This window comes from Leptosomus discolor, chromosome 3 (genome assembly GCF_034619465.1).
Source record: "Leptosomus discolor isolate bLepDis1 chromosome 3, bLepDis1.hap2, whole genome shotgun sequence".
NCBI lineage: Eukaryota > Metazoa > Chordata > Aves > Leptosomiformes > Leptosomidae > Leptosomus > Leptosomus discolor.
The window spans coordinates 61,546,662-61,572,066 of NC_141393.1; the positions used below are offsets into that span (position 1 = coordinate 61,546,662).

The 25,405-nt window shown below is 43.0% G+C and overlaps 1 protein-coding gene across 1 annotated transcript; it reads right to left on the bottom strand.

The window, feature by feature from the left end:
• Nucleotides 1-299: 299 nt before the first annotated feature.
• Nucleotides 300-21,699, bottom strand: DNAI4 (dynein axonemal intermediate chain 4). Its single transcript, XM_086463026.1, has 19 exons — nucleotides 21,665-21,699; nucleotides 19,512-20,321; nucleotides 18,386-18,580; nucleotides 17,692-17,854; nucleotides 16,664-16,854; nucleotides 14,514-14,623; nucleotides 14,133-14,289; nucleotides 12,514-12,653; nucleotides 11,204-11,362; nucleotides 10,565-10,756; nucleotides 9,052-9,302; nucleotides 8,073-8,159; nucleotides 6,189-6,340; nucleotides 5,056-5,213; nucleotides 4,735-4,856; nucleotides 3,932-4,030; nucleotides 3,066-3,292; nucleotides 2,118-2,271; nucleotides 300-344 (listed from the first exon to the last, which is right to left on the bottom strand). Exons 1-19 carry the CDS (start codon nucleotides 21,697-21,699, stop codon nucleotides 300-302), a joined length of 3,447 nt encoding a protein of 1,148 aa, XP_086319152.1.
• Nucleotides 21,700-25,405: the final 3,706 nt, after the last annotated feature.

Genomic DNA, 25,405 nt, shown 5'->3' on the forward strand with positions numbered 1-25,405 from the left:
GCTTTTTGGAGAAAAGACCTTAGAGGAAAAAAACAAGGAGAAAAAATCCAAGAAGAAAAGACTATGGAGACTTTTCAGTATCTTATCTGTATTATAGGGAAGGCCGTCTGTGTAGTAATACTGTTTGTCTAATGAGGGGACTTCCAGGGGAAAATTTGGAGCATTTGAAAGAAATTTCTAACCAGTATGGTTTCAAAGAGAAATTTTAATGATTGAAGAAGAATAAATGGTTGATGTTAATACTACAGTAAGTCTTTCTTGCTGTTCGCTAAAGGAGCAGGGGTATCATTTAGCTACTTTTAAACAGCTACAGCAGGACCAATTATGTCATGTAAGGTATCAACCTGTAAAACAAGAGAGGAAAACAGGAGCTCTATGACAGTGTAACTGCAGTGTAAGACATGCAGTGATACAAAACTCCTGTTTACGAACTGAGAACAGAAATGCTTGTGCAGTGAACATCCAGGAAGCAGGCTAAGGTAGTTTGTATTATGTCAGATGATTTTTCTTTGGAACTCTGCTAATACTACTTACCTCTAACAGTGCTCCTTGAAAACAGCACTTTTTTGGCAGGCCTGTTTGGATTGCATTTGTAGCATCATACTTAGCAGCCTACAAACATATATCTTGTTTATAAAGGACATCAGTTTTCAAGATGACACCTGTATGGTAGCTGTACTTAGATGGGATTGCCCCCAATGTAATTATCTCCCTTCAGCGTTAGTTGTGGTGTGGACTCTGTTACGCTGAGCCTTGTGCATACCTGAGCCTAGGAAGACCCTGCTGTTACCAGCAAAGGAAGTGAAAGAAATGGCTGGTGCTGGAAAGCAGGATTCCCTCTGGCTAATGAGGCTCCATGGCTCGGTGACCAGTTATGTCACATGCCCAAAGCCTATGAAATTAAGCACTGATATTTTTAGTCCTATTCTGGTGACATACCCAGAAAATTGTCCCTATACTCTTATTAACAGAAAAACTTCCCTGCTCAGAAGTCTTGGGCTGCTTCGTGGTGATTTGTAGGAAAAAAAGCTCACTAATTTCATTTTTGTAAGTTTAACAACAATTGCCTCACTTTAAGTTTTTCAGGAAAATATCTTTTTGCTGTGTGGTGTGGCAAATGAGGCTGGTAATTACCAGAATTTTGAAATGCAACGCTGACAATTATGAACTATTAATGCTTAATACCCTAAGAATGAAGGTTAGATTAACATCAGCATGTTTGTTCTCGCCAACTTAAGTTTAGTGTTTTGCACCATGTAACTCAGAAGGGATTTTAAAAAATACCAGTTTCACTTTACAAATTGGGACCCCAAGCCCAGTAAGCTGAAGCTACTCGCTCAGAGCTGAATGGACAAAGGGAGCAGAGCAGTTTGGCGTGGCAGGCCACCTGCAGAAAGATCCTGGAGGAGGGATCCACCTAGTGCTGGAGTACCCAAGGTGGCATCAGGATTTTGTACCGCGGACTGGGCAAGTAGGGAACAGTGGGGCTTTGGGGTAAATTAGCGCTGATTTATGCAGAGTGAACAGATTTACAGTTGACATCCGTCAGCTTTTACACCGCTGCTGACACAGAATCTATGCAATGGTACGATTAAGGAACCTAGTTGTAAGGCAAGTCCAATTCTCACATGTCATCTAGGACAGAAAAGTCCTCACTAGGATAAATAGTGGCTTCTAAAAGAGCCCAAGGGCTAATGGGTTTGCTGACACCAACAACGTGAGACCATCTTGGTGGTGGCCAGGAGAGGGCACGTTGTTCCTGCGTTGTCAGCAGGTAAGGGCATTCTGCCAAGTCCAGTCACCTGACCCCGGCGTTTAGAAGCTCCTCCACCTTCCTGCCCTTGCTCCGTGACCCTCCCAAATCCAGTGTGGTGAACCTCTGGAGTTGCCATCAAGTGAAACCTGAAGTTCGACATTGCCTTACCTGTTCCTGAATTTCTAGTGGTATGGCACGCAGAAGAGCCGGAAACACCTCAGGTTTTAGTCTGGTTATGGAATTGTATCTTATTTCAACATTTACTGGCTAGATCTTTAACAGGAACTGCTTTCTGAGGAACGAAGTACCAGGCAAGCATGCAGGCCTCTGAGGAGCACCACCTTTTTCTGGTGAATCGTACCTTGTTACTGTTGGGAGCAGCCAGGTTCTGCAGCTCAAACACACTGACTTCTCCTTTACTGTCTCCTACAAGAAGGCAGTCGGTGTTCTTAGCAAAGAGTACAGCTGTGAATTTCACTCTTGGGTTGGCAAAGTGAGAGATCACAGGGTTCAAGCTGCAACCCAGCAGAGGCAAGAATTAATAGATAACATGGCATTTGCCTGAGTGCACTGTCATGTGAAGTCTAGCAGTAATGCAGGCCTGATAACTGTTGCATGTTTTCCTTTTTATGTTCTAGATTAACTCAAAAACTAAGAAGCAAGGCAGTGTTTGGTCTCTACCACAACAAAAATCCCAGCTGCTAGTCACTAAGACATCCTGGTTGCCTACAGTCTGCCCTATTGCCTAATATGGGGGGTAGTGGTTAATATTTTTATTATATCAGTAATTTGGAGTTTGCTAGTGCAAGATTTGGCAGGCCTGCTACTCCATGGTGGGCTTTGTGCTGTCATTAATACTAAATAGTACAGACCAGCAGTACAAGGCCACAGATTAACTAAGCTGCACACGAGATGTGCACCTACTTTGCATCACTGGGAAAACATGAGAGGCATCTAAACTTCTGAGCACCTTGTCTTTATAAAAGGTCCAAAGTAGCTCAGGGTTGTTATTTTTCCTTTTAACTGTGGCAGTGGTAGAATCTGTGATTTCTGCAGGAAAAAAAAAAAAACTGTTTGACCCTTTGTAAGTTCCATGAGGCATCCAGCTCCTTCCCTTAAAGTAACAGTTCTCTGGCAACTACCATCTGCCTTTACACACTGAGTATTTCAAAACGCAATACTTTCAATAACTAAGCAAGCAAATGGCATGGAGCTGTCATGATCTGATAACAACACTGATTAGGCAAGAATTGGGTAGCCTTTGTGCCATTAAGTTTCAGAATCGTCTTTGAGGAAAGTGATTACTTACATGCTGACACTGAGATCCCAAATTTCTACTCCGCTTTCATTCACTGCTGCAAATATGAAGGCTGATTTTGGGGACCACATAATGTCATGGACAAAAGCCATGGTGGAACTGAAAGTTAAAACGGGCGTCTGTGAATCCTGGTGCCATAAAATAACGCTCCAGTCTGCAGAGCAGCTTAGGAACATGTCAGTGCTGAATGGATTCCAAGCGACTTTGTACACAGGACCCTCGGTGTTCGGGAAGAAACAAAAAAGAACTCTGCGTTACTCTAGAGTTACGGCCTCACAGGATGGGTTTTAATAGTGACCTTTCATGGAAAGCTCTGACTGTCCTCTGACCTTAATAGCAAAAGTAGCATTGTGTTCTGTGTATCTATAGGAAAATAGGATGCAGCAGATGTGATAAGACATGAGAGATCTTAGGAGTGAAAAGCATTCAGCTGATTCTGTCCCAGGAGAAGGTGATGCTGAAAGGGCAGCTTCTTGGACGAAGCAGAGACTTTCAAAGAAAGAGGTACTGTAAAAGTTCTGCCATCTTTCTCTCAGAGGTAAGGCTATTTAACTGTGGTTTGCAGGACAATCAGATTACTGGTTGTTTTCTTAAAATAAAGCCAGAACTAAAGCTTTAAAACAGTTTATAGTACAAGTTTTAATAAATTACTTTCAAAAAAATCTATATAGTGTAGAAAGTAATCCTATAAGACTGTGATGCTTTATGTTATGGGAATTCATTCCTAATATAAGAAAAGAAGTTTATTTCCTTTGTTGCAGATGTTTTGTTTAGTAAATATTGACAAAGAAGCTATTACATTTGTGCACTTAATTAAAGAGTTTCTGTTGTCAGTATTTTTTCTGGGTGTCACTCACCTTATGGCCTCTGTACGTCTCTAGAAACTGCTCACTGCATGAACAAGAACACCGGTGGATATGACCCTCTTCTGTTCCAGCAAGATAAAAATTGGTATCCTGAAAGAAAGGTAAGAGTAGCCTAAGATGGATTAACCTATTTGTCACTCATCCAAACATCTACAAAGGACTGGATGAGTTTGGCAGTGATAGTCCTCTGAAGAACTAAGGTGGAGTTGCCAGGATGTTTTGTGTTGGCCTGCTTGCATGTGTGCTGCAGAGGTGTACGTGCAGCAGATAGTGGTGTCAGAATGTATCAGCTTTGCTATGTGTGTTCTCCATCTCTGCAGAGCGTGTGCTGTGATTTTTGGCTCCTGAAAACTTCGGACTTTCTGCGATCCACATGGGCAAACACATGACTTCTTCAATGCACTGTGGACAAAATGTTCAGCTGGACAAAGAAGACAAGCACAGCCAGCTAAGTCCTAGACTAGGAAGATGTTGAACAGTCAAATTCTCCCTGATTGGACCATCATACAGAGGAAAGCTACCCCAGGATCTGTGCCAAAGCAAATGTGAGTAACGTGGCTAAAACGATACAGTTGTTCACACACAGGGATTATTTGTTTGGTTTACCATATCATCCATTTTGGGTAAAACTGCTATTAGCTAAGAAGCAATTTGTTTCAGAACTAAATACGCTTTAAATACCAGTGCCAAGTCCCAGGCTAGTGCATATTAAAGTAGCTCCAGCTGAGGATCTCACCCCTGCTGCATCGTTTTCCTGGATAGTACTTTAGCCAGGATGGGCTTTCTGAGCCTACCTTTGGATGGAAGTCAAAGCATAGTCCAGCTGCCTGTTGAGATATCAGAGCTTCCCTTTTCCTTTCTTTCTCACCTGGTAATTTTTTCTTCTCGCTTTCTGTTCGCTTTATTTTCATCAGATCTGTGCAAATAGGAAGGGTTTTTTTTCAAACAGGTATGTGACAGTGCTATGAATAACTCATGCTTCTTTGGAATGCTCAACAGCTCTTAAATGTTTTGTGTGTGATAACTGTATAAAGAATGTCACCAGAAATAAAACGGAGCAATTGCAATTTCAGGTATTATCCCTCTGCAGAAAAGCTGCAGGGGAAAATGCTTACCAGTACAATCTAGTCTTTTCTGTATAAGCCACTCGGTTATTCGGCCATCTGCTGAGGTACAGATTAATCTCTCTTTTTTGCCATCTCCTATTGCACTTCTGTCCTGTTCCACCCACCTCAGTTGACATACAGGACCTGTATGTTTGTTTAAGGATTCACTGGGACAAAAGATGCACATGATAAATCATATATGATAGAAAAATTTAACTTTACTTTAAAAAAAAATAAAATCTGAACATTGGCTGTTTTCTCCAGGATTTTTTTTCTTTTACCAAACACTGCTTATATGCTGATACACCTTTCATTGTGTCACAGGTTAGCACTGGGCTGGCCACTAATACTTGAATCATGAAATCAATCTGCACCTTGTAGGAGAGTGCCCTAGACCTGGGGAGCTGCCCTTAGGGCAAGTGTCTCCCTGATCACCCCCTCTCTCTCATTTTCTTCTTAATTCTTGCTTATCTTACCTATTCAGATGTTCTCTCCATTTTTGGCAAGTGGAATCGGCGAGAAAACACCAAAAGCTACCACTAGTCTCCCATAAGGGTTTATTATCTGGGGCAGGATTGTCAAAGTTAGTTCATACATAGAATATAAAATGATACGTGGTGGATAAAATGCTGCATTTTCTTAAAAAGTCAGAGCAGAGTACTCATTTGTTTCATCTTTCCAACGTGGGAAACTCGCTCTGTATGCACAGCAACAGCACAGAGTTTCATACCCCAAATAAGGACCAGCAGTGTTAATGTAAGCATTTATCAGCAGAAATAAGAATAGAGGATGATGGCAGTGCAGAGGGAGAATGGCAGTGTCTGAGGATTTGGCTGTATCGCTGTGAACAGGTGGATGGGTAAAGTCTATGCATATGTGCTATCATAAATTTGTGTGTCTGCAGTTTTGTCCAGAAACTTCTAGTATTTGAGAGCATTGTTTATGTCGGCATTTCCAGTCAAAACTGGAAGATACTGACAAAAGCTGGAAATGAAATAATGGTGCAGCATCCCTGAGCATTCACAAGCCTTACTTATCAAGAGTGTCACTATTCCCTCAGCTTCTCAGTTGTGGATATTCTTTTATTTGTTATTTGCTAAGATGTGACTAGGGTGGGAGGAGATGGGAAATCACAGCCTTACCTGCTGTCCAAAAGCGCAGCAGCGCTACAGCTCCGTACATTATAGATTGCCACAGAACCATTGCACATTCCAACTGCTAAAAGATTAGGGCTTGCCATAGAAAAATCCAAAGCAGTAACACCATGCTCACACTGGAAAATACGCTCTGGCCACTGACCAGTAGAAAAATACAAGAATGTTTTAAGTTAGTTTCTTAATTTACCTCGATCTTCTCAACACTGGGTACTAAATTGCCAGGTTCTGCTGGAAAATTCAAGTGCTGATGACCATAGTGACTACTTCTAGACAGAAATTAGGTACTATATCCTCAATGGCTCAGTTTATTTCTTGCTGCAACTGATAAAATCAGGAAAAAATAAAGACTATGCAGCAATACGACACTGTAAAATAAGTTAGATGGGCCTACTCCAAGCCGAATACTTAAAAATCAAGTTCCCTATGATTCAGCTATGTGAGTAGAGCATGAAGTTTTTGTTTGATTTGTTGTTTGGTGTTTTTTTTTTTAAAAAAAAAAAAAAACCCACACCAAACTTGGCATTTTGGAAAATTTCTCCAGTTCTTTTCTATCTTGTAATGTGAAAGTAAGTACCTTCCTAATTACGGAAACTTCATTGAAGATAAAATGCAATCTAACATATGTCAGGTCATCTGTAAATTGCTATTTTCATGTAATTTCTCTGTGTAACCAGAGAACAGCTTCATCTCTTCAAACCTCTAAAGATTAAATCCTTAAAGTCACTGCACCAAGCTCTTGAAATGAGAAACAGAAGAGTGTTAGTTTGTGAAGAACTGTATTTCAGTATGCATGCCAGGTCTTAGTTCCTAATGTTAGGGACTTGAGGACTGTGGTGACATCAGGGAATGACAAGAGTATTTGATTGTTGTTGACGTGATAAATATGCATCAAAGACTTGACTCTGCATGATTTCAATTAATCTAATACACAGTTTTGACCAAGTGAAGGTTGCAGAACAAATCAAACTAAAGTTGTGTAATTTGATGGCAATCGGATGGTTTTTAGTGTGTCACTTTGTAACTGAGATTTCCAAGATTTTTTTTTTTAAATTACTAGTTTAAAAGGGATCACTTTTTAGATGGATGTGTGAAGATGTAAATGTTACATCTATGAAATCTATTGTCTTTTTGACAGTATTGTGAGAAGTTACAGTAGGTAATTATATTATACACTTTTTTATTTTTTTCCTTCAGGCTGGTATAACAGAAAATGGATTGGAATTATCCTTAAATTTAAAATACAGATGTTCTCTATAATGAGAGTTTGGAAGTATTGAACAAATAGTCTGTAAATTTTGAAAAGTGAAAGGTAAATGGATTTATTTTCACATTTGCTCTGCTCAAGACTTTTTCCAGTCTAAAAAATAATTTCTACACACCTGGGTCTACCCACAGTAATAATGAAACAGATTTACAGTCTTGGGTAGGTCGCCCTAGGGATTGGAAATGGGATACAGAGATCTGCATTGCTGAGTTGCCTAGCAGAGACTGGTACTACCCAAGAGCAGTAACCATCTGGTAGCTGTTTGGTGGCCTGTGTGCAATAAGTTTAGCTCCTGTGAACAGAGGTCCATGTTGCCAAACCACCAGCACAGTCCGCACTTCTGTTGGAAGTGTCAGCTGAGAGGACGGACAGGCACAGAAATGAAACTGCTTCCTACTGGCACTTTCTTTAGGTCAAGATTTAAACACATTGCTATGTACTGCAGTCAGAATCAATTTTTCTGAAATGTGTGGTTTGGGCTAGCCAATTCAACCTTACTGGCTAGGTCTTGCTTTTTGGAACAGGAAGAGGGAAATAAAGCAGAAATAGTATAGCAGAAAAATGCATTGAAGAAAAAGAAAGAAAACAAACTGGCTGCTCTTTACCATGGGGTTCTTCAGTGACCAACAGCAGGCCAAGCCTTTCTTCTGTTCTTTAAAATCAAATGCTCCGTAACCAACAGCTAAAAGATCCTAAAAGCACAGATTAACAGATATAGCTCAGTTTAACTTGAAATTCAGATGTGTATTTTTAAAAGGCAACCTTCTGCTAACAGTGACTCTTGGTACAAAGTCTGGAAAACTAATGCTCATGTCATATGCAAGTAAGAATTTCAGAATTTCTAGAATACTGGAAACCAATTCAACTAAAAGTACATTCTTAGGCACTATGGGTTGTGTTTGCAATCCCCCCTCCCTGGCCATCACAAAAATACATCCCTTTCCAGACATGAATATACATTATTCTATAACCATATTTTAATCTGGAGTATTTAATGAAATATGAAATAATACTTCTACTTTTCTTTCTCAATGGAGCTTCAGTGACCACCACAAACTCCTAGCTTTTAGCTCTCTACAGCGAGGTCAAATGAATTCTGTTCATGCCTTTCCATAAGCAGAAGTAAGAAACAGTAGCAAGACTTCAGTCTTCATTATTTTTTTTTCATATACACAAGTAGTTTGTGAAACTAACACTTTAAAAGTATGTATTTGTTTGCCCTATAATTCTAAGATTGAAGTCTATAAACGGGTCCAACTTTATAATATCTGGGCATCTGGTGTACTAACAGTATGAAACGGTCTTTATTTTCTCTCTTTTTTTGCCCTTGGGGCAATCTTACTGGTTTTGTGTTTCTTATCCTCACCTGCTTTTTACCTTCCTTCTATTCATTATATTTGCTGTGGCCATAAGAGAGCTCTGTTGGAAAATCTGAGCCTTGCGTTGCTCTGAAAGTGGAGATGTCAGAGACATTCTCCCTGAGATCGCTCCCAACAAAGTACATCAAAATCAGGAGTTTATTTACACCAACAATTGCTTATACTGTTTTGTAGGCAGCTTAGAAGAAGCAATTTGTTAACTCACTGGGTTTACTTTGCTCCAAGCCATGCTGCTCACGCTGTGACTGTTAGTTAAATCACATATATATGACCACAGCCGTTCCAGTCTGGGAGGTACAATTTCATCTGGGGTTTTATTTAGATCTGACAGAATTGATGGGTCAATGAATGATTCCTTCTGCTCTTCTTTATCCTTCTTTTCTTTGTCATGCTCTTCCTCTTTAGCTTCTTGAATGGCTGCTACTGTACCACTAGTGTCTGATGTAACATCAGGATCTAGAATGCACAAATATGGTAGAGTCTGAATAGTAACCTTTCACTTATCTAACTCCAGTCGTTCACATCAGAGAAAAAATTGCCCTTTCAGCAAATATTTTGCAGCAAAAAAACGCTGAAGTTTTGAGGAATTAAGACATCCTACCTTCTAAAACTGACTAAAATGTTGATAGGGACATAGAAGATGGCTGTAGTGTGCCTGTTATGCTCCACATGTTTAACGAGTAGATTTAGCTACCCAGCAACCAGCTATGAATGTATGCCCCCCCCCCCCCGCCCCAGAATATTTCTAATCTCTTGTATTTACAAATGTGTTCAAACAGGGATATTCTCAAGTTAGACGCCAAATTTTAGAGCCATGCTTACACAATGATGCTGTAGCACCGTGGCTAAGTTACACGATGCTGTAATAAGTTGCTCATTACTTGGGAAAATTAAGTGTAGAGCATATTTGTAGACTGCATTTGCTAAGTGCATTTTTTTTTGTTTACTCACCCCTTTGTTTTATGTAATGTGCAAATCATAAATTGCTCTCAGGTCACCGTTAACAAAATAAGAACACAACAACTGCCATACTGTCAGAACAAAAGCTCCCTGGCCAGCTGGAGCTAGTTCCTGATTAGTGACAGAATATAACAGGGTCAATGCCTGAGAAACCGAAACTCTCTCTGACACGAAGAGGTACAATACAATAAAACCAATGTGAATCTGCCTTCCTTTTTTTTTAATCCCTGTGTTAACTTGGAACTCCTGGAAAATGTAAAATATTACCTAGCACTTGGGTCCAGGTAGTGCCTCTTACAGTCTGCAGTGAATGTACTTTCTGTTAGACACTGAACATCGATCAGGCTAAAACTTCTGTTTACCATCAGTCTCCTTATAAAATAAATTTTAAAAAGAACTGTAAAAGACATTCCAATGCAAAAAATGGTTGGAGAAGTAGCAGAATTAATCTGTATCTTAACTGCCAGGAAACAAGTTTGACTAACATTTGGATTGAGTCAAGTTTGTGGTGATGAGGGGAAATGAGCAAGGTCAGAACTCATTTATTTAATTCTTCCACCAAGTATGGTAGGGGTGTCTGTTAAAGTGAGCGTAAAACTCTGAAGCTCATGCTGCCATCTCGTAAACTCTCCTTTCCTTTGTCTATTTCTTACATGACTTGTCATCTGTAAAGATATTCACTGAGGGACACAACTCCGCGATGTTCAATAGCATGCAAAGCCTTGCACTGAAAACAGGGTAGTCAATAAGAAACAAACCTATAAGGACAGGAAGCTGCCAATAAGCTGCAAGTTTGGGTTGAAAAATATTCTCCATTAGAATCCTCTCCATGAAAAATAAATCCTGCTGAAAGTTTTCTGATGTTAATATAGCTTGTGAATGGCATTCCTCCTCTTCATGGATTCCAGCAGGAACAGCACTCTCCAGAATCATTACAGAAGTCGTGCTGCCTGACAACAGATAATATGGAAAAAAACAGTTTTAACGTGATAATGCTTTGCACATAAAAGTCAAGGGGATAAGAAGTCTCCTCCTCGACAAAGCGTAGAAGAATCTGTCATCATAAAAAAATACTTCCACTATTCATTTTTCTTGCTTTAATTTTGTTTTGTTTATTGCTCAAATACTGATTGTCGCAATTGGTGTTTTGCTTCTACTCAAAGTACCAGCAAACATTACCACTGACTATTTATCTTTATTTAAGATCATTTACAATGGCATTGCACTGAAAAGGCCTCAGTGCAGACCTGTCCACGATCCTTTAGCAAACTCTCTTTCAGGTGCCAGACAGGCAGACCATGCATTTTCTTCGCGTAATTTTCATCCCACAACATAGCGACATGCATGGTTTAGAAGGATGAAAACACGGCAGGAATGTAAACCTGGAAAAACGTTACCTCTGTCAGAACAGACAGACATAGTCTGATTGTGCTCGTTGGGTGTACGAGATTTGCTGCTTTTCCCAGCCGTGGTTCTGCTACCTTCTGCTTTTGACGTAGGTTCTGTTTCCGATACATTAAATGAATCGAACAAGTCCCAGGAAGTGACCATCATCCCTAGAAATGAATTACGCTGTATTATACAAGTCTCTTGTTTTGGTACATTATTATAAAGGACTACATACAGCTGAGCAAAGATTTACTTTTTGTTCTACGCTCCCAACCGCTCGGCAGAGGAGCTTTGAAACCAACTGAGGGGCGGAGCGAGAGCTGTTGTGTGATTGCAGCAGGGTCTTCTGAGTTTGTGGCTTCCCTTCAGCAGGGCCATCTCCCAGTCAAACAATGCTGTCACCTTGCCGTTGTGCGCTTAGCATTGCAAACATGGGTTGGAATGAGCCCTGCTGATGCTCAAGGCACACTAAAAAGGGGAAGATATGTTTTCAAATCAGATTAATATATGTTTGACTTCTTTTTTTTTCCCCCACTCATTTTGCATACACTAACAAACACAAAGGAAGAAATTTTGGAACAGTATCCCCATAGTTTTCTTTGGCCACCTACACAAAACACAAATGTCCATAGTGAGGCAAAGCTCAGCACACATATCTAAAGCCTGGATACTCCTCTCTAATTTTTTTAGAGCATTGAGATTGAACACTTTGTAAAATTGCATCTATCTTGTGAGACTGCCAAGAAGATCTGCTTTCCCCAAGAGTTTAACTCTCATAACAGAGGTTCTCTTCTTTGCATTACAGCAAATAGAAACCAGCATCACTGAAAAGTTAAGTGGAAAAAAGGGAACGGCGTCCTTTTGTATGTCAAGAGCATAGCTGAATGTTAGGTGCAGTTCTGCCTCCTAAGAAGCACACTCTGCTTGCGAAGTGCTGAGGCCAGAGCCTAATGACTATTTTATTGCAATGGATACGGCATACCAGTACCAATGTTCCGGTTTCAGAAGGGGCAGAAAAGGCCACCACAAATCACACTAGCCTGGCTGAACTTAAAGCTCTGGAAGTGAAAGCTGAGGAAACATCTTCTCCTGCTTAGAGGTGGAAGAAAGAAAAACACCCTTTCCTCAGTATGCTCCTACCTGCGTGCAGGGAGACTTCTGAGGTCCCATGATCTAGCTGTATGCTAGAGTTTTCCCAAATAAATATTTAATAAGTAAACTAATGTAAGAATAAGCCCAACTGACAAGGGTACAGTGTAGTAAATGCAAGCCTGTTCTTATTAAATACGCTTTCCTATATAGTGCTCAGAAAGTTTACCTTTATCTTCCATGTCGATTTTGTCACATTGCGCTTCCTTGTTCTTTACGGCTCCATTAATGGTTTGCATCACTTTTTCTACAAAGCGATCATTACGAGGTCTATTTTTGCAAATGTCAATATAAATCCTATTCCGCTCCCTCAGAGAAAAAAAAAACAAACCCCAACAGTATATATCGACTTTCCGAAAAACATTTGCATTCAACTTCTCAGTGTATTTAACCACAAGTTGAACAGGAGAGGATACTCCATGTCATAAATTTAATGCTCAGGGGTTTTTTTGATTGCTAGGCTTTATTTCATTCTATGTATTGCCTTTCAGCACCTATTTCTGACTGTGTGATGCTGTTCTAAAAGAGAAGAGGCCTGTGGAGGTGGGCATCAGCAAAAATCCCTACTCCAACTACCTTTGCACTCTGGTGGAATTCAGAGTTGTTCATACATACGTAGCGCTCATCACTTGGGAGTGAAAGGCAGTGCACCCAAGAGACAAAAATGAAACTAGAACATTTCTGTTTCATCTAGCCCTCGGGTTCTCCAGGAACGGTCAGTAGGAATTGTGAAACTTTTTCTGTTATTTCGGTTTTGATATTCTAAGAGCAGACATAGATTATACCCCACCTTAGTCCACCAAAAGGTTGCTGTGCTCAGGACGAGTCACTGTCTGTTCCCATACAGTTGGCAATACATGCTGTGTACACCAGCAAAGTCTGACTCACAGGATGCTCTTCCTCTTCCTTCTTCCCCAAAACCACACCAGTGTGATTCACAGACAGTGGGGGCTGGAGTCCTACTGTGAACTTTGTGTGTATACTAGCAGGAAAAACTCACTCAGCTAAGTTATTTGCCTTGCCAACTGCAATACGCTGCATCTCAGGCTCTGGGGCTTATGTCTACAAAAGCTGTGTGACAAGTCTGTCAGTCTGACATCCATCATGGAGAGAACTTTGCTGCACTCTGTCCCAGTCAGCTCCTGGGAGGAAGCCAAAAAAGTGTGTGTTCTGGGTTAACTCCCTACCAAAGTTCATGGTATTCCAGGGAGGAGACTGAGCTGGAAACACACTAGATGCAACTAAGGGAAGACACAATATTTTAAGAGGCAAGGTCACCCACGGTGGAGTAAGCTTTCTTCTAGCTAGAAGCACTGTGAAGAGCTTCAGAGGAAGCCAAGGCCTGCCTTGGTTTTTTGTATCTTTTTTATTAGGAAATTATTAGTTGTAAAGCCATGCACAAGAATCAATGCAGAGGTTTGCAATTTCTTACTGTTTTCATTAAAATTAAATGGTGTAATTCATGTATACCACCCTTCTCCATCTTCTTTTTCCCCCATCCCCTGTGTGTTCTCTTGTCACCATCTCCTCCTTTTGCTAATCTGGCTTAATTTATCAGTGAAAGGCAGTATGAATTTGAGCAACAAGATGGAGTTGTAAGGAATTCAGGTTGTCATGTCAAAAGAGAGACTCAAACCCAATATGGCTTTAACCAAAGGTGAAATGACAAATTGTAGTAGTCAGAACACTGGACCTACATGTGAGCAGCCTGTTCAGGACTTTGCAATCAGCAGAAATTTGGTGTGTTGAGCACGCTACATGCATGTACACAACTACTAATATACATACAGAACTCTTCCAGCATCTTCTGATTCTACAGACACCACAACAGATGGCATATCCAATATCCAGATAGTTTCTGTCTCTGTGAGGCAAATATCCACTCTCCTATCTAAGTCTTCTTTTGTCAGTTCTTCTTTCATCTCCTCTCGCCTCACCTGCGCAGCTGAAAAATTATAGGAGGTTAACAAGCGAGACCTTTTCTGCTCTAAATTTAAAAGAAGACAAATTAATTCTAAAAGTCTTGGAATGATCAGGAGCCAAAACTTGTGAAGCACTGAGTTCCTTTGAAGTGCTGGGCAGCTCGCATCCACTGACTGCAGTGTCTCACAAATCACAGTGCTCCAAAGAACAGTTTAAATCTGTAATTATACAGTGTATGTTCGTTACCAGATAAGCTAACAGTCGTGTCTCGTCGAGGGCCAGGTTCTAGTATTTCATCTAGTATGGACTCGGTTGTTGATGCATTTGATGTAGAAGTACTCCTGCTTCTGTCTGTCCTTCAGTAACAAAGAAACAAGCAGAAAGAGTATGTGAGAGTCCAGAAGCCAGTTAGCAAGGCGCTGCAGAAATAGCAGCGTTGTTATCAGGTTAAGCCACGGAAGACCATAATAGCACGTACAGGGATGCTTGCCTTGTAAAAGAAGTCGTAGAAGGCTTAGGAAAGAAAATAATGAGATGGATTGAAAAAGACTTAAAAGGGAAGAATTCCTCTGACAGCATATCCTGAGGCATTAACTAGCTGATGGAAAAGAAGCTGTTGAGCTCTCAGATTCATTCTTAGCATATAATAGTGTGAAGTGTTGGCTGCCTACTGGGTGCTAACGCGTACACAGGGACAGCACTGTTTTCAACCAGAATTTAGATCCTTTGGTGCTTTGCATGTGCTGAAATATCTTTGAAATGCACAAGAAACACATTTGAAGGGATTAGCTTGTTAAAAAGATAGGTAATGTTCATAGAAGGGGGTAACTGTGATAATTAGAAGTAAAACTCAAAACTTGGGTACTGTTGGGAGGTTTGTGAGCAGATTTTCTCTTCCTCAAAAGCTAAGTGTGAGCAATTAGAAATGTACAAAAGGCATTTGAAAAAGATGATTTTTAAGATTTGCATGTAAAACTTAAGTTAAATAATTTCATTTTTGTTTTTAAATGAATAGCTCTCATCTCCAAAAAGGATGCATTCATTCTCAGGAGATACCTTGTATTTTTAAGTAATTTTTTGGGTGTATATTTGCTCCTGGTTAATATCCCTCCCTCTAGGATTATTCCTTATGACAGCCACCCCAGGAAACAGGGCAAAAAGCTGGTCACACGTGGCATTAACTTTGGCAAAGAAAACAGTAAATAATGCTTTTCTTTAACTTGTATTTTTTCCAGTGCTGACTTTACTAGTCTTAGTTCTTTTGACTAAATAAATAGCATCTCCACTCCATGCAGTTTGAATGGATACACATCACTGGATAACGTGATGTCGTTCATTATTTTTCATCTTAAACACAAATAGTTATTTACCCTCTGTTGCATGACTTAATTGAATTTGTCAGCCTGAAGATAAAATGGCTCAAGTCCATTGGCTTTGTTTATTCCCTCTGTGCTGAAGGTTTGTAAATGAAAGCCAGTAGGTAGTGAAACACATAATTGAGCAGTTTTAACTCAAAAGATTTTGTACAAGAACATTTTTTAGAAATGGATGCACCTAATCACACGGAGGAAACTTGCTTAAATTAGTTTAAAAGAGAGGATTATTACTATGTTAACAATATTTTGATATTTGAACTGAGTCAAATTTTTAAAAAGGGTTGTCTGTACTGAATGAGTATCATTAAAACTGGCACAATACTTAAAATGTGTAACTCTTCAGTGAAACCAGACCTTTTGTTTCCAGAGCATTTTTCCATACCCATCACTAAGCAAGTATTGGTATGTTCCAGTTTTTGGAAAAACATGCTTGGGGAAGGCCGAGAGCATCTCCACTAGCTAAAGGGATACGTTAACGAGCAGCGAATGCCCCTTCTCAGCTGTACAGCCTTGCTCAGACAACCAGAACACAACCTCCTCTGCCTGTCAGTGTTTTGTCACCTATGTGTGTGCAGGTTCCTTGAGAGCTTTGTATGCAGGCCCAACCATTACAAAAGCTGCAGTTTGGGCATCTGCATTGTTGAATTGTGAGGTGCCCACTGCAATCTCCAAACCCAGTCCATTCTGGTATGAGACATAAAAAAAATGTGTTTTCAGAAGGACAATTGGAGTAAAATGTGAAATATCACAGGAGTGTGTGCTGCACTCTGCTTTCACATGTGTGTTTTGCCGTTTCAGCAGTAGTTCTGATGTAGTCGCTCACAAGTCCTGACATTTAATGTATTAGTTACTGTTCCTCAAAGTTTAAATGACCGGCAAGTTTCTCTTTTTTGGCGACACAGTATCATTATTAGCCCTGCACAATTATTCCAGTCCCCAACCTCTCTGAAGAGCAGATGTGTGGCCACTGCAGGGGAGGTACCCTGAGAGACAGGATTAAGAGACGGCGTATTGACTTACCTTGAGAACAAACCCAAACTAGTGTTCACTGCTGGTTTCTGATGCATGGAAAGAGAAGAGAGAAAACCAGATCCTGCAGCCTCAAAGCAAGCACTTGATGCTGAGAGCTTGCCCTGCTTGGGTACAACAGTATTTGGGTCTGAATGGATGAGTGGATGGGGTGTTACATCCTGTCCTTCATCATCAAAAACCTGGAGAAATATTTAAATAACAGTAATAGTTTCACTGTGTTCCCAAAGCGAGGGACCGTGATGACACTTGCAACATTTTATCTGATCTGGAACAAAAAGAAGACCCTGATCCAGGCAGGAACCTGACAGAACTGATGGGTAACCCCTCCCTGCAAACAATGCCTAATATACACCAGGACAGGGGTGAGGGGGTTTGCACTCCTGCTTTCCCTTTAGGGTTCAGCCTTGAGAGGGCTGTCACCTTTGCCTGGGATTTCTTTGGAAACCTCTTTATAGAAACGGCTGCACAACAGCTGGAAAAACTATGTTCATCTCGCTAGCAGACACACTTCTTCTTGGTCAACCCTAGTGTCTTTGTCAGCTTTCTTATTCTATAACAACTACCAAGAGTGACTTATTAACTGGTCAAGTCAAATTAATGGTGCAACAAAAGCAACGAGATAAACAATTATTATACCGCTCAAACTATTTTATTGTGAGATGATATTCAGTAAGGTCTTTAAACAGCTCAGATTATGTTATGGGAATCTTCTGATTTTCAGATAAAAACATAGTGCTACAGTCAACAGATCTCACATAGATTTGAAAGCAAGTAGTTCTCAGATTAGGAGAGCTGTTACTCTATTTTTTTATTATTATTCTGGCAGATTGTCTTTGGACACTAATCATCTTCATCTTGGAATGGATTAAGCGCTTGGATCACTTTCTTTTTCCATATCTCTTCAGCTTCAGACATGCCTTTTCTTTCCTCCTCCCTCTCCCACTTCCTGACAACTTTTAACATCTGCAATAACTCACATTTAAAACTTTTTAGTAATAGCATAAATGGCTTCTCACCTGTATGGCATACTTGTTCCCCATGAGAGACTCCTTGTCCACAGCTTTGCTGTCAGAAGTCGTGGATTGGCTTCTGCATCTCACTGCTCTGTTTGCGTAGATGCTGCTTACAATGCTTGCTCGTCTTTGGCTGCCAAAACTTGCTCCTGATTCTTGTCTTGCCCTGAAATCAGCCGTAGAAGTTCTGTTTCAGTCAACAAAATACAAACAACCAAATATGATCACCAAATTATTTGTCCCTTAACTGTCATGAATGGTTTAAAAGATTTAAACCATTTGAACATTCAGGATGATAATCCTGAAATGATGTAATTCCTCCAAGAAATCTCCGTTCAAGCTTCTGAGGAGGCTTTCTTAAGCAGTGACAGGAGGGATGAGGTGGACAGGGCTGGGGGCAGTGCCTGCTGTAAAATAAAAGCCTAAAAGACATTTTACCGATATTCGGGGGTTTTGGCAATAAAGGGGCAAGACCCGCAGCCTGTGGCTGCGTCGGGGTCGGTTACATAGGCACTGCCCGCTCAGACCAGGACACCGGCGGCAGCCATCCCTCCTGGCCTGCACCCGCCCGCCGGCCCGCGGTGCCTGGAGCCGCCTGAGGGACAGCCGCGCCGCAGGCCCCGAACCGGGACAGCCCTAGTGCCGGCTGCCCGCGGGGAAAAGCGCTGCCGGTGACCCTCTCCCCGGGGCCACTCACAGCGGAGGCCGCCGGCCACCGCCGCCACCGGGGCCCTGCATGGCGCCGCCGGGACAGCGCGTCGCGCGGTAACCATGGTAGCGAGCCCCCCCCAAGACGCGGCACGGGGATTGGCTGCCAAGGAACGGCGCCGCCGATAGGTCGGGCCGCGGCGCGCGGGGCGCGTTCTTCACCCCTCCCGCCGCCTCCGCCCGCCTGAGGAGGGTCCCGGCGCTTCACCGCGGGGTCGCGGCCTCCCCCGTCCTCGGGCCCCTCTCCATGCCCGGCGGGGCTGGGCCGCTGAGCGCCCGCCCGCCCCTCTGCCCAGCCCGGGGCTCCTCCCCTGCCGACAGGGCCGCGGCAGCCCCCGCTCTCCCCCCTTTTGTCACTGAAGCACAAAGGTCCTCGGCGGCCCGGGGAGACGGGAGCTCCCTCCGCCCCACCGTAAAACTCGGCCCCAGTGGCGGGGATCGGGACAGGTCTGGACATTTTGGGGGAGGTTTAGGTTGGTCGTCCCACCACCTTGTTTGCCTGAGTCAGCAAAATTGCATGCGTGGGTGCTTTCCTTGCAGCATCGCCCCACGGGGACCGTTTTTTGAGGATTCGTGGTGAAAACCGGTGACAGAGGAGCGGCTCGTGAGAGAACTGCGGGTCCTGAGCGATCGGTGCCCCTCTAGAACGGGACAGAGCGGGAGCCGGCAGCCTCCCAGCCCAGCCCCCCGCCCCAGCAGCCGCAGGCTTCCCCCCAACCCCGAGACGGGCTTTTCCAAAGTGTTTAACGGACTTTTAAGAGCAATTTTAATGCCCAACTTCTGGATCGGGAGCTGTCCCTTCTGCCTTGCAGGACTGTGCGTGTCCTACCAGCCCTAGGATCGAACTGAACCTGGGTAGGTGAGACGGCCGGGGATGCTTCTAAGGAAAAGAGGCAGAATTAGCACTGGACGTCTGGTTTGTTATTTTTAATTTTTTTTTTTCTCCTTTACGTAGGACCAACCTAGCGTTGTTGGTATTATCCCACCCACGAGCGGTTCCCTGAGGACCTCACCGTACGCTCTCCCTCCTCGCTGAGAGGGACGCCCGTACGCGTCACCGCGTGAGTACGACCGGGGGCGGGGGGGGGGGGGGCGGGAGCGGCGCCCAGACCTACGTGCGGCGCGGGGCATCCGATTTTAAAGCCGATCCTGCCAAGGAGGAAATGGCCGCGGTGGCTCCCGGGGCCGCGGCGGGTAGCGGAGCCCGGCCCGCCGCCTCACGGCTGACAGGGCTGCCGAGGGGGCGGGGCCTACGCCCTGAGTGACAGCCTGGGGTGGGGGGGCTTCCCGCCTGCCTCGGGGAGGGCGGTGGAGGAGCTGTGCGCGATGACGTAGCGCGTGGCGTGCCCCCGCCCCCCTCCCGCCGCTCCCCGGTCCCCGCCGCTGCCGCGCAGACCGCGACCCGCCGGCGCTGCTTCCTCCACCGCGGCGGCGATGTGACCCCTCCCCGGCCCTCCCTCCCTCCCCCCGCCCCGCCGCCGCCCGCCGGCCCGTCCGCGCAGCGAACATGGCGGAGGTGAGAGCGCGGCGGCGGGGCGGGGGCCTGCCCGGGAACTTGTTGCGCGGGGCCGCGGCCGGGCGGAGCGTCCCATAAGTTAGTTGTGGGGCCGGGGAGGCCGCGCCGAGTACCGGGGCGTCGTCCCGCTTCCGCAGCCCCGGCGCCTCCGTCTGCTTCCCCTCCGGGGCCTACTGACCCGGGACGGGGAGCCTCGCCCCGGGGGAACCGGGGAGCCGGGCCCCCCTCGGCGGTGGCGGGGCGCGGGCGGGAGCCGAGCACGGCCCGGGCGGGCGGGCCGGGGACCTGCAAGCGGCGCCTCCCGCCGGAGGGCGGTACCGGGAGGTGGTCGCCGTCGAGCGGGGGTCTGTGGCTCGTCCTCGGGCCGGGGAGCCAAGGCTCTACCGGCAGCAGCTCTTTTGAGGGGATGCTAGAGAGGAGCCCGCGGCTCAGAGGGGACCGGGCCCTGCTCCTGAGTAGTGAGGGAGGGGGAAAGGGCAGGGAAGCAGGGCCTGTGTCTTCCTCAGGATGGGGTTCGGCATGGGGGGGGGGGAAGTGGGGTAGCCTTATCTGCTGTGGCATGGGGGAGTGTAATCCCTTTGGGGTGGATAGGGATGTGCTTCTTGACGGCTCCTACCGTCTGTCTCTATCCCACGGAGAAAGAATTGTTTCTCCTGGGCTTTGATCGGCTCGAGGATAAAATGTATATTCTTTTAATATCTTTTGTAGTCGTTAAGACAAAGGGGAATTGCCTTTATGGATAAAAGGGCAGTCTCCTGGGAGGGAGACCTTTCCCCTGAAAAAGGGAGAAGGACTGTTGAGGGGAGTTGCAGGAAATGGGAAAAGGCTTATTGACCTCTTTTCTTCTGTGGGAGGCAGTGTGAGATACGTGTTTGATTATTGAGGTGTGGATTTGTCCATCCCGATAGGATGTGGAAGAGCAGCTCTTTTGCTTCTTAGGAGGCAAGTTAGGACAGATGAATAGATATTTCGTTAAGTTTTTTTCAAATTATCCCAAGATTCCAATCTTAAGGTAATTTGCTGCTTGAACAGTGTTGACAAATGAATTGGAAATGCTTATTTGAAAGGTATGCTGTTAAAAAAATAAAAAATATCTTCTGTGGGACAGGCGTTTCTTCTAGCCAGGCTGGGGGGGGTTAGAGGTATCAGGATTAGAATATTTTACAGATGAGGCTTCTTTCCTCTTCCCTTGAAATTCCTGAATATCTGTGAATTTTTATTTTATCTTTCTCTCCCAAATGAAAATTGCAATGAAGCATTCTTTCTGTTGTTGGTACAAAATGTACTAATCTAATCTTAGAAGTTAGAAGAATCTGCCTGTCTTTTTTTGTATCTTGAGGGGCAGAGAATCACAGGTCTGATCCTTTAGTAATTTCTTGGCCAAAAAAAAAATGTGGCTTTTAAACTCCTGTCATCTGTGAAGCTGGAGAGTCATATCGGGGGGCCGTGCTGATCTAGGCATCACAGTATTAGGATCTTTGTCTCAAGTTTCGGCAATTGCTTGTAAGTTTTGTTAATTAGACGCAGCATTATTGTGAAATATTCGTGCCAGCTCTCCTCTGGTGGGAGCTGAAGTTCGCCATATTGCTAAAGAGCCACAGGCAGTACGCTGAATTACTTCCTATTCTGTATTGTCACGTACTTATATGGACGTTACAGCAGTGGTAGCTTTGAGAGTTGTAGGGGATTCGTGCTGCAGAGAGCAATAAAAAGTCTGTGGGTTATGGAGGTCAGGCAGGTTTTGTTTTTTACTTTATGGATGTTGTTCTAATGGGCAAGGCCTTCATTACGTATTGGTCTTGATAGTATACTAAGAAAGGAAGAGAGGGTTTTTTCCCCCTCAACATTTTCCTTTTTTGAAGAAAACCGAAGATGAATTCTTTGTCCTATTTTCGCTTCTTTATTTTGGTTTAAGGGTCAAGAGCAGCATAAAGGGGCTGTGAAAGCTTTGATCCACCTGTGGGATGAGTTCAGCAGCAGTGTAGGCTTGGCTGACATTCATTCACAGCCTTTGAATTGTGCAGACAACTGTTTGCATGGCTGCACTGTGTTCTGGGTCGGGAAACAATCAGAATTTAAAAAAAAATACTACTTACTTTCAGTGATTTAAGCTGGGAGCTACATGCTGAATATGGTTCCTAGCACAATTTAGGAAATACGGAGGGGCTGAGGTAGGAAGTCTCCTTAGCACAGCATTGCCACTGAAGCTCTGGTATCAACCATCTGCCTAGAGGAACTGAAGTCGACTGCTGCTATGGGGTGGTGTGCTAGGTATACTGGAGGAGGGGTGTGTTGGGAAAGTAACGTGGTGCATAATGCTACGTTGAGAGAGCACAAGGGAAGATTGATAATTCAGACAGCTCTAGGTCTTGTCTGTTTCCACAGACAAGGGGCCTGGGACCAGCCTGGGTTTGGAAACATGGATGGAAAGTAAGACTGCTGTTGTGCCTGTGCCTCTTGCCCTCTTCCCCATCCCTCCCCTGTGGAAAATCTTGTGCTGACTCTTCTGAAGGAATGCACAGGAACTCATCCTTCAGTCAGGAGAAATCCTAAAATGTTGCATTCTAGAGAATCAGCTGGGCTTTAATGCTAGAGATGTAAATCTCCAAAAATAAATAATATAAATATGAAACTTCTTGAATTTGCTTCAGACAGGAGCTTTGAGTCTAGTTAGTAAGTAAATTAGTCCAGAAAGTGAAACCAAATTAATAAAAAATGCTGTTTCATTTTTGTAGAAGCTTACTAGTTTGAATACAAGACAGACAGGAGAAAAAAGGCATTTTGAATATATATTAAACTGGGTTCAGATTTGGGATTAATAACCTGTGTTAGGGTTTCATTTTACTTTGAAGCATGCTCACGTGATTGATTTGAGTCTGAATATTCCAACATGTTAGAAGATTGCTCTGGTCATAAATCAGAAAGAAAACATCTCTAACTGAAGATGAGCTCAAGCTTTGTGGATATTACCATATCATGCATTAAGCTGCTTATTTAGTCTTTGCGGCAGAGTGAGCGCTGATACATACATATTTTTTCCCAAATCAAGTATTTTAATGTCTATTGAGAAGAAAAGATTTTTGACTGAAAAGCTTGATTCGTAGTTGAAAGAGAATGTTTTTTGTTTATTCAGCCATTATAATATTTGAATAAAATATAAGTGAGAATGAGATCTTCTGATTCCAAAAACTGGGGTCAGACTTTTGTGTTGAAAAGACAGGCAGCTAAATACCTACTGTAATTTCCAGAAGCGCTGATACTTTGTTCCATGATAGGATGCACCAGTCAGTTTGCAACAGGCACTTGCCAGGATAATAAATGGGCAAAACTAATGGGAAAATGATGGGGGGGTTGTGTTTTTTTTTCTCTTACGAGCTCGTTGAAGAATAAGAAGTACCAGGGCTGCTGCGTGCGAAAGAGGATGGTTGTGTTTGGTCAGAGGTGGGGTGAGAAGTAGGGACATAGTGTCCCTGATTTTGATTGGCATAGCTTGATTTAAATTTCAAGCTGATTTTAATTATGGATTGAGGAGGGATAGAAAACAGCTGAGGTGCTCTAACAGCTCCTAGCTGCCTGAAAGGGGAGATGATGCTCCTTGAACTTCTACTGTGGGTTGATTCGGCTTGCTAGTGTAGAAAGAAGTGGAAAGCTCCCTGCAGGGTAACCAGTTATATCCATTAATGGGAAGATCCAACAGGGGCTGGAGCTGGTGTGAGGAATGGGGCAGCAGAGCCAGTTGTGGGGATCTGCGGGAGGATGATGTATTCCTTCTTCCAAAAATGTCAAGCTGTGAGATTGACTCAGTTTCTCCTCACATGGTCCAACTCTGACCATTTACTGATGCTGAAAAATATGGTCCTGTTTCTCCAACTCTGGAGCAGGCAGTTGACCACCTTCATGCCTGCTCCTAGCGTTTCTCACCTCTCAGTGAGGTTATTCAGCTTTCTGACCTGCTGGAATAAGAATGTAAGTTTTCCTTGCTGCAGAGGGAATTTCTGTGGGATTGAAAACTTGAATTGGCATCCTAAGGTGTCAGGCAAGTATGGGAAGAAGCAGGAGCATGTGTGTCTTGGAGAGGAGCAGGACCACTTCTGGTGTCAGTGGATGGTTAAACTGACTTGGCCTGGTTTCTTTGAGTGTACTTTAATCTTATTAGGTTTTCTGAAAGTTTAGTTGGTTTTGACTGAAAATCAGTTTATTAATGTTGTGTGGCCATGCTTTAGTAAGTCACCTTTAAATTCATAATATCTGATAACGTTTTCTTTTTTTTTTTTTTTTTTCCTGAATGTTATGCCTCTTTTCAGTTGAAGAGTTTTAAATTTTGTGACTGTAACTGGATTCTAGTTTTCATGTGCAGCTTGAAACAACTTCAGGGCATAATGTTTAAGAAATACATGATCTAATAACCATTCTTAATAACCTTTTTTACATTCTTAATCTTTGTATTTTTATTAAGCTATACTATTACTTTAAAACAGAATGCATAGATGTGTAACAGCCTCCCCTGTAGGAAGCAGTAGTAAAGTTAATGTGATCACTAGTGTGGTTGCAAATTGAGACATTTTAACAGTCAGGGAGGACCAAAAGTAACGCCAGGATACAAAATAAGTTCAAAATAGATTAAATCAAAGTTTCCTGCTGACCTAAATCATGATTAAAATTGGTGATTCACATCAGTCCATTCTGTTAAGCACAATTATTTTTTGTCCTCGTTTGATCTTAGCTTGAACTAATTGTCTTTTTTTGTTGTTGTTGTTTCATTTTGGAGCAGGTTTTGTAGAATACTTCACTGAGGTATCTGTGAACCTAATGTAGATCTGGGATTCAGTTTTCTCACTAACTTGCTGAGAGTATAAACTCCAGAGTACTTGGTTATAGTCAGTGATTGTATTCCGTCAGTTCTTCTGACAAGCTGTTGAGGGGAAAACAATAGCATTCTAAGCTTGGAGAAGAGTTGTTGGGGGTTGTTTTTCTGTCAGAATAGAAGAGTTCTGTGGATTTTGTGTGCGTGTGTGTCTGATAGAATATTGATATTTGTGGCCTTATTGCTTGACACTTAAGAGTTCTTTCTGATACAGCAGAGGGATTTTAGGTAGACAGTGGAATTACTGAAGAGTTTGGTTTCTTTTTGAGCTTTTTCTTGGCCAGAAGGCCCAGTCTGTAGTAATATTTCACTACTAATCCATTCATGTCACAAATTGTGCATAAGAATGTTTTCTTGTGCTTGGCAAATGACTGTATCTGCTTTCATCTGCAATCCTACGGTAGGATATGATCAGTCCATACACTTTCAATTTTTTTTTTAGCAAGAAATTTAAGAATATTACAAGAAGTTGAGGCTGATCCTGTACTTTGTAATGGAAATAGCAATAAATAGTTAGAAAATGTCCAGTTGAATGTTTATGCTTCAGATGACACAGAGATGGTATTCTGATTAACTGTTGTGGTCGTGCTTTGTAACACTCCTTGAAAATGGAAGTTCTCTTTGTGAAG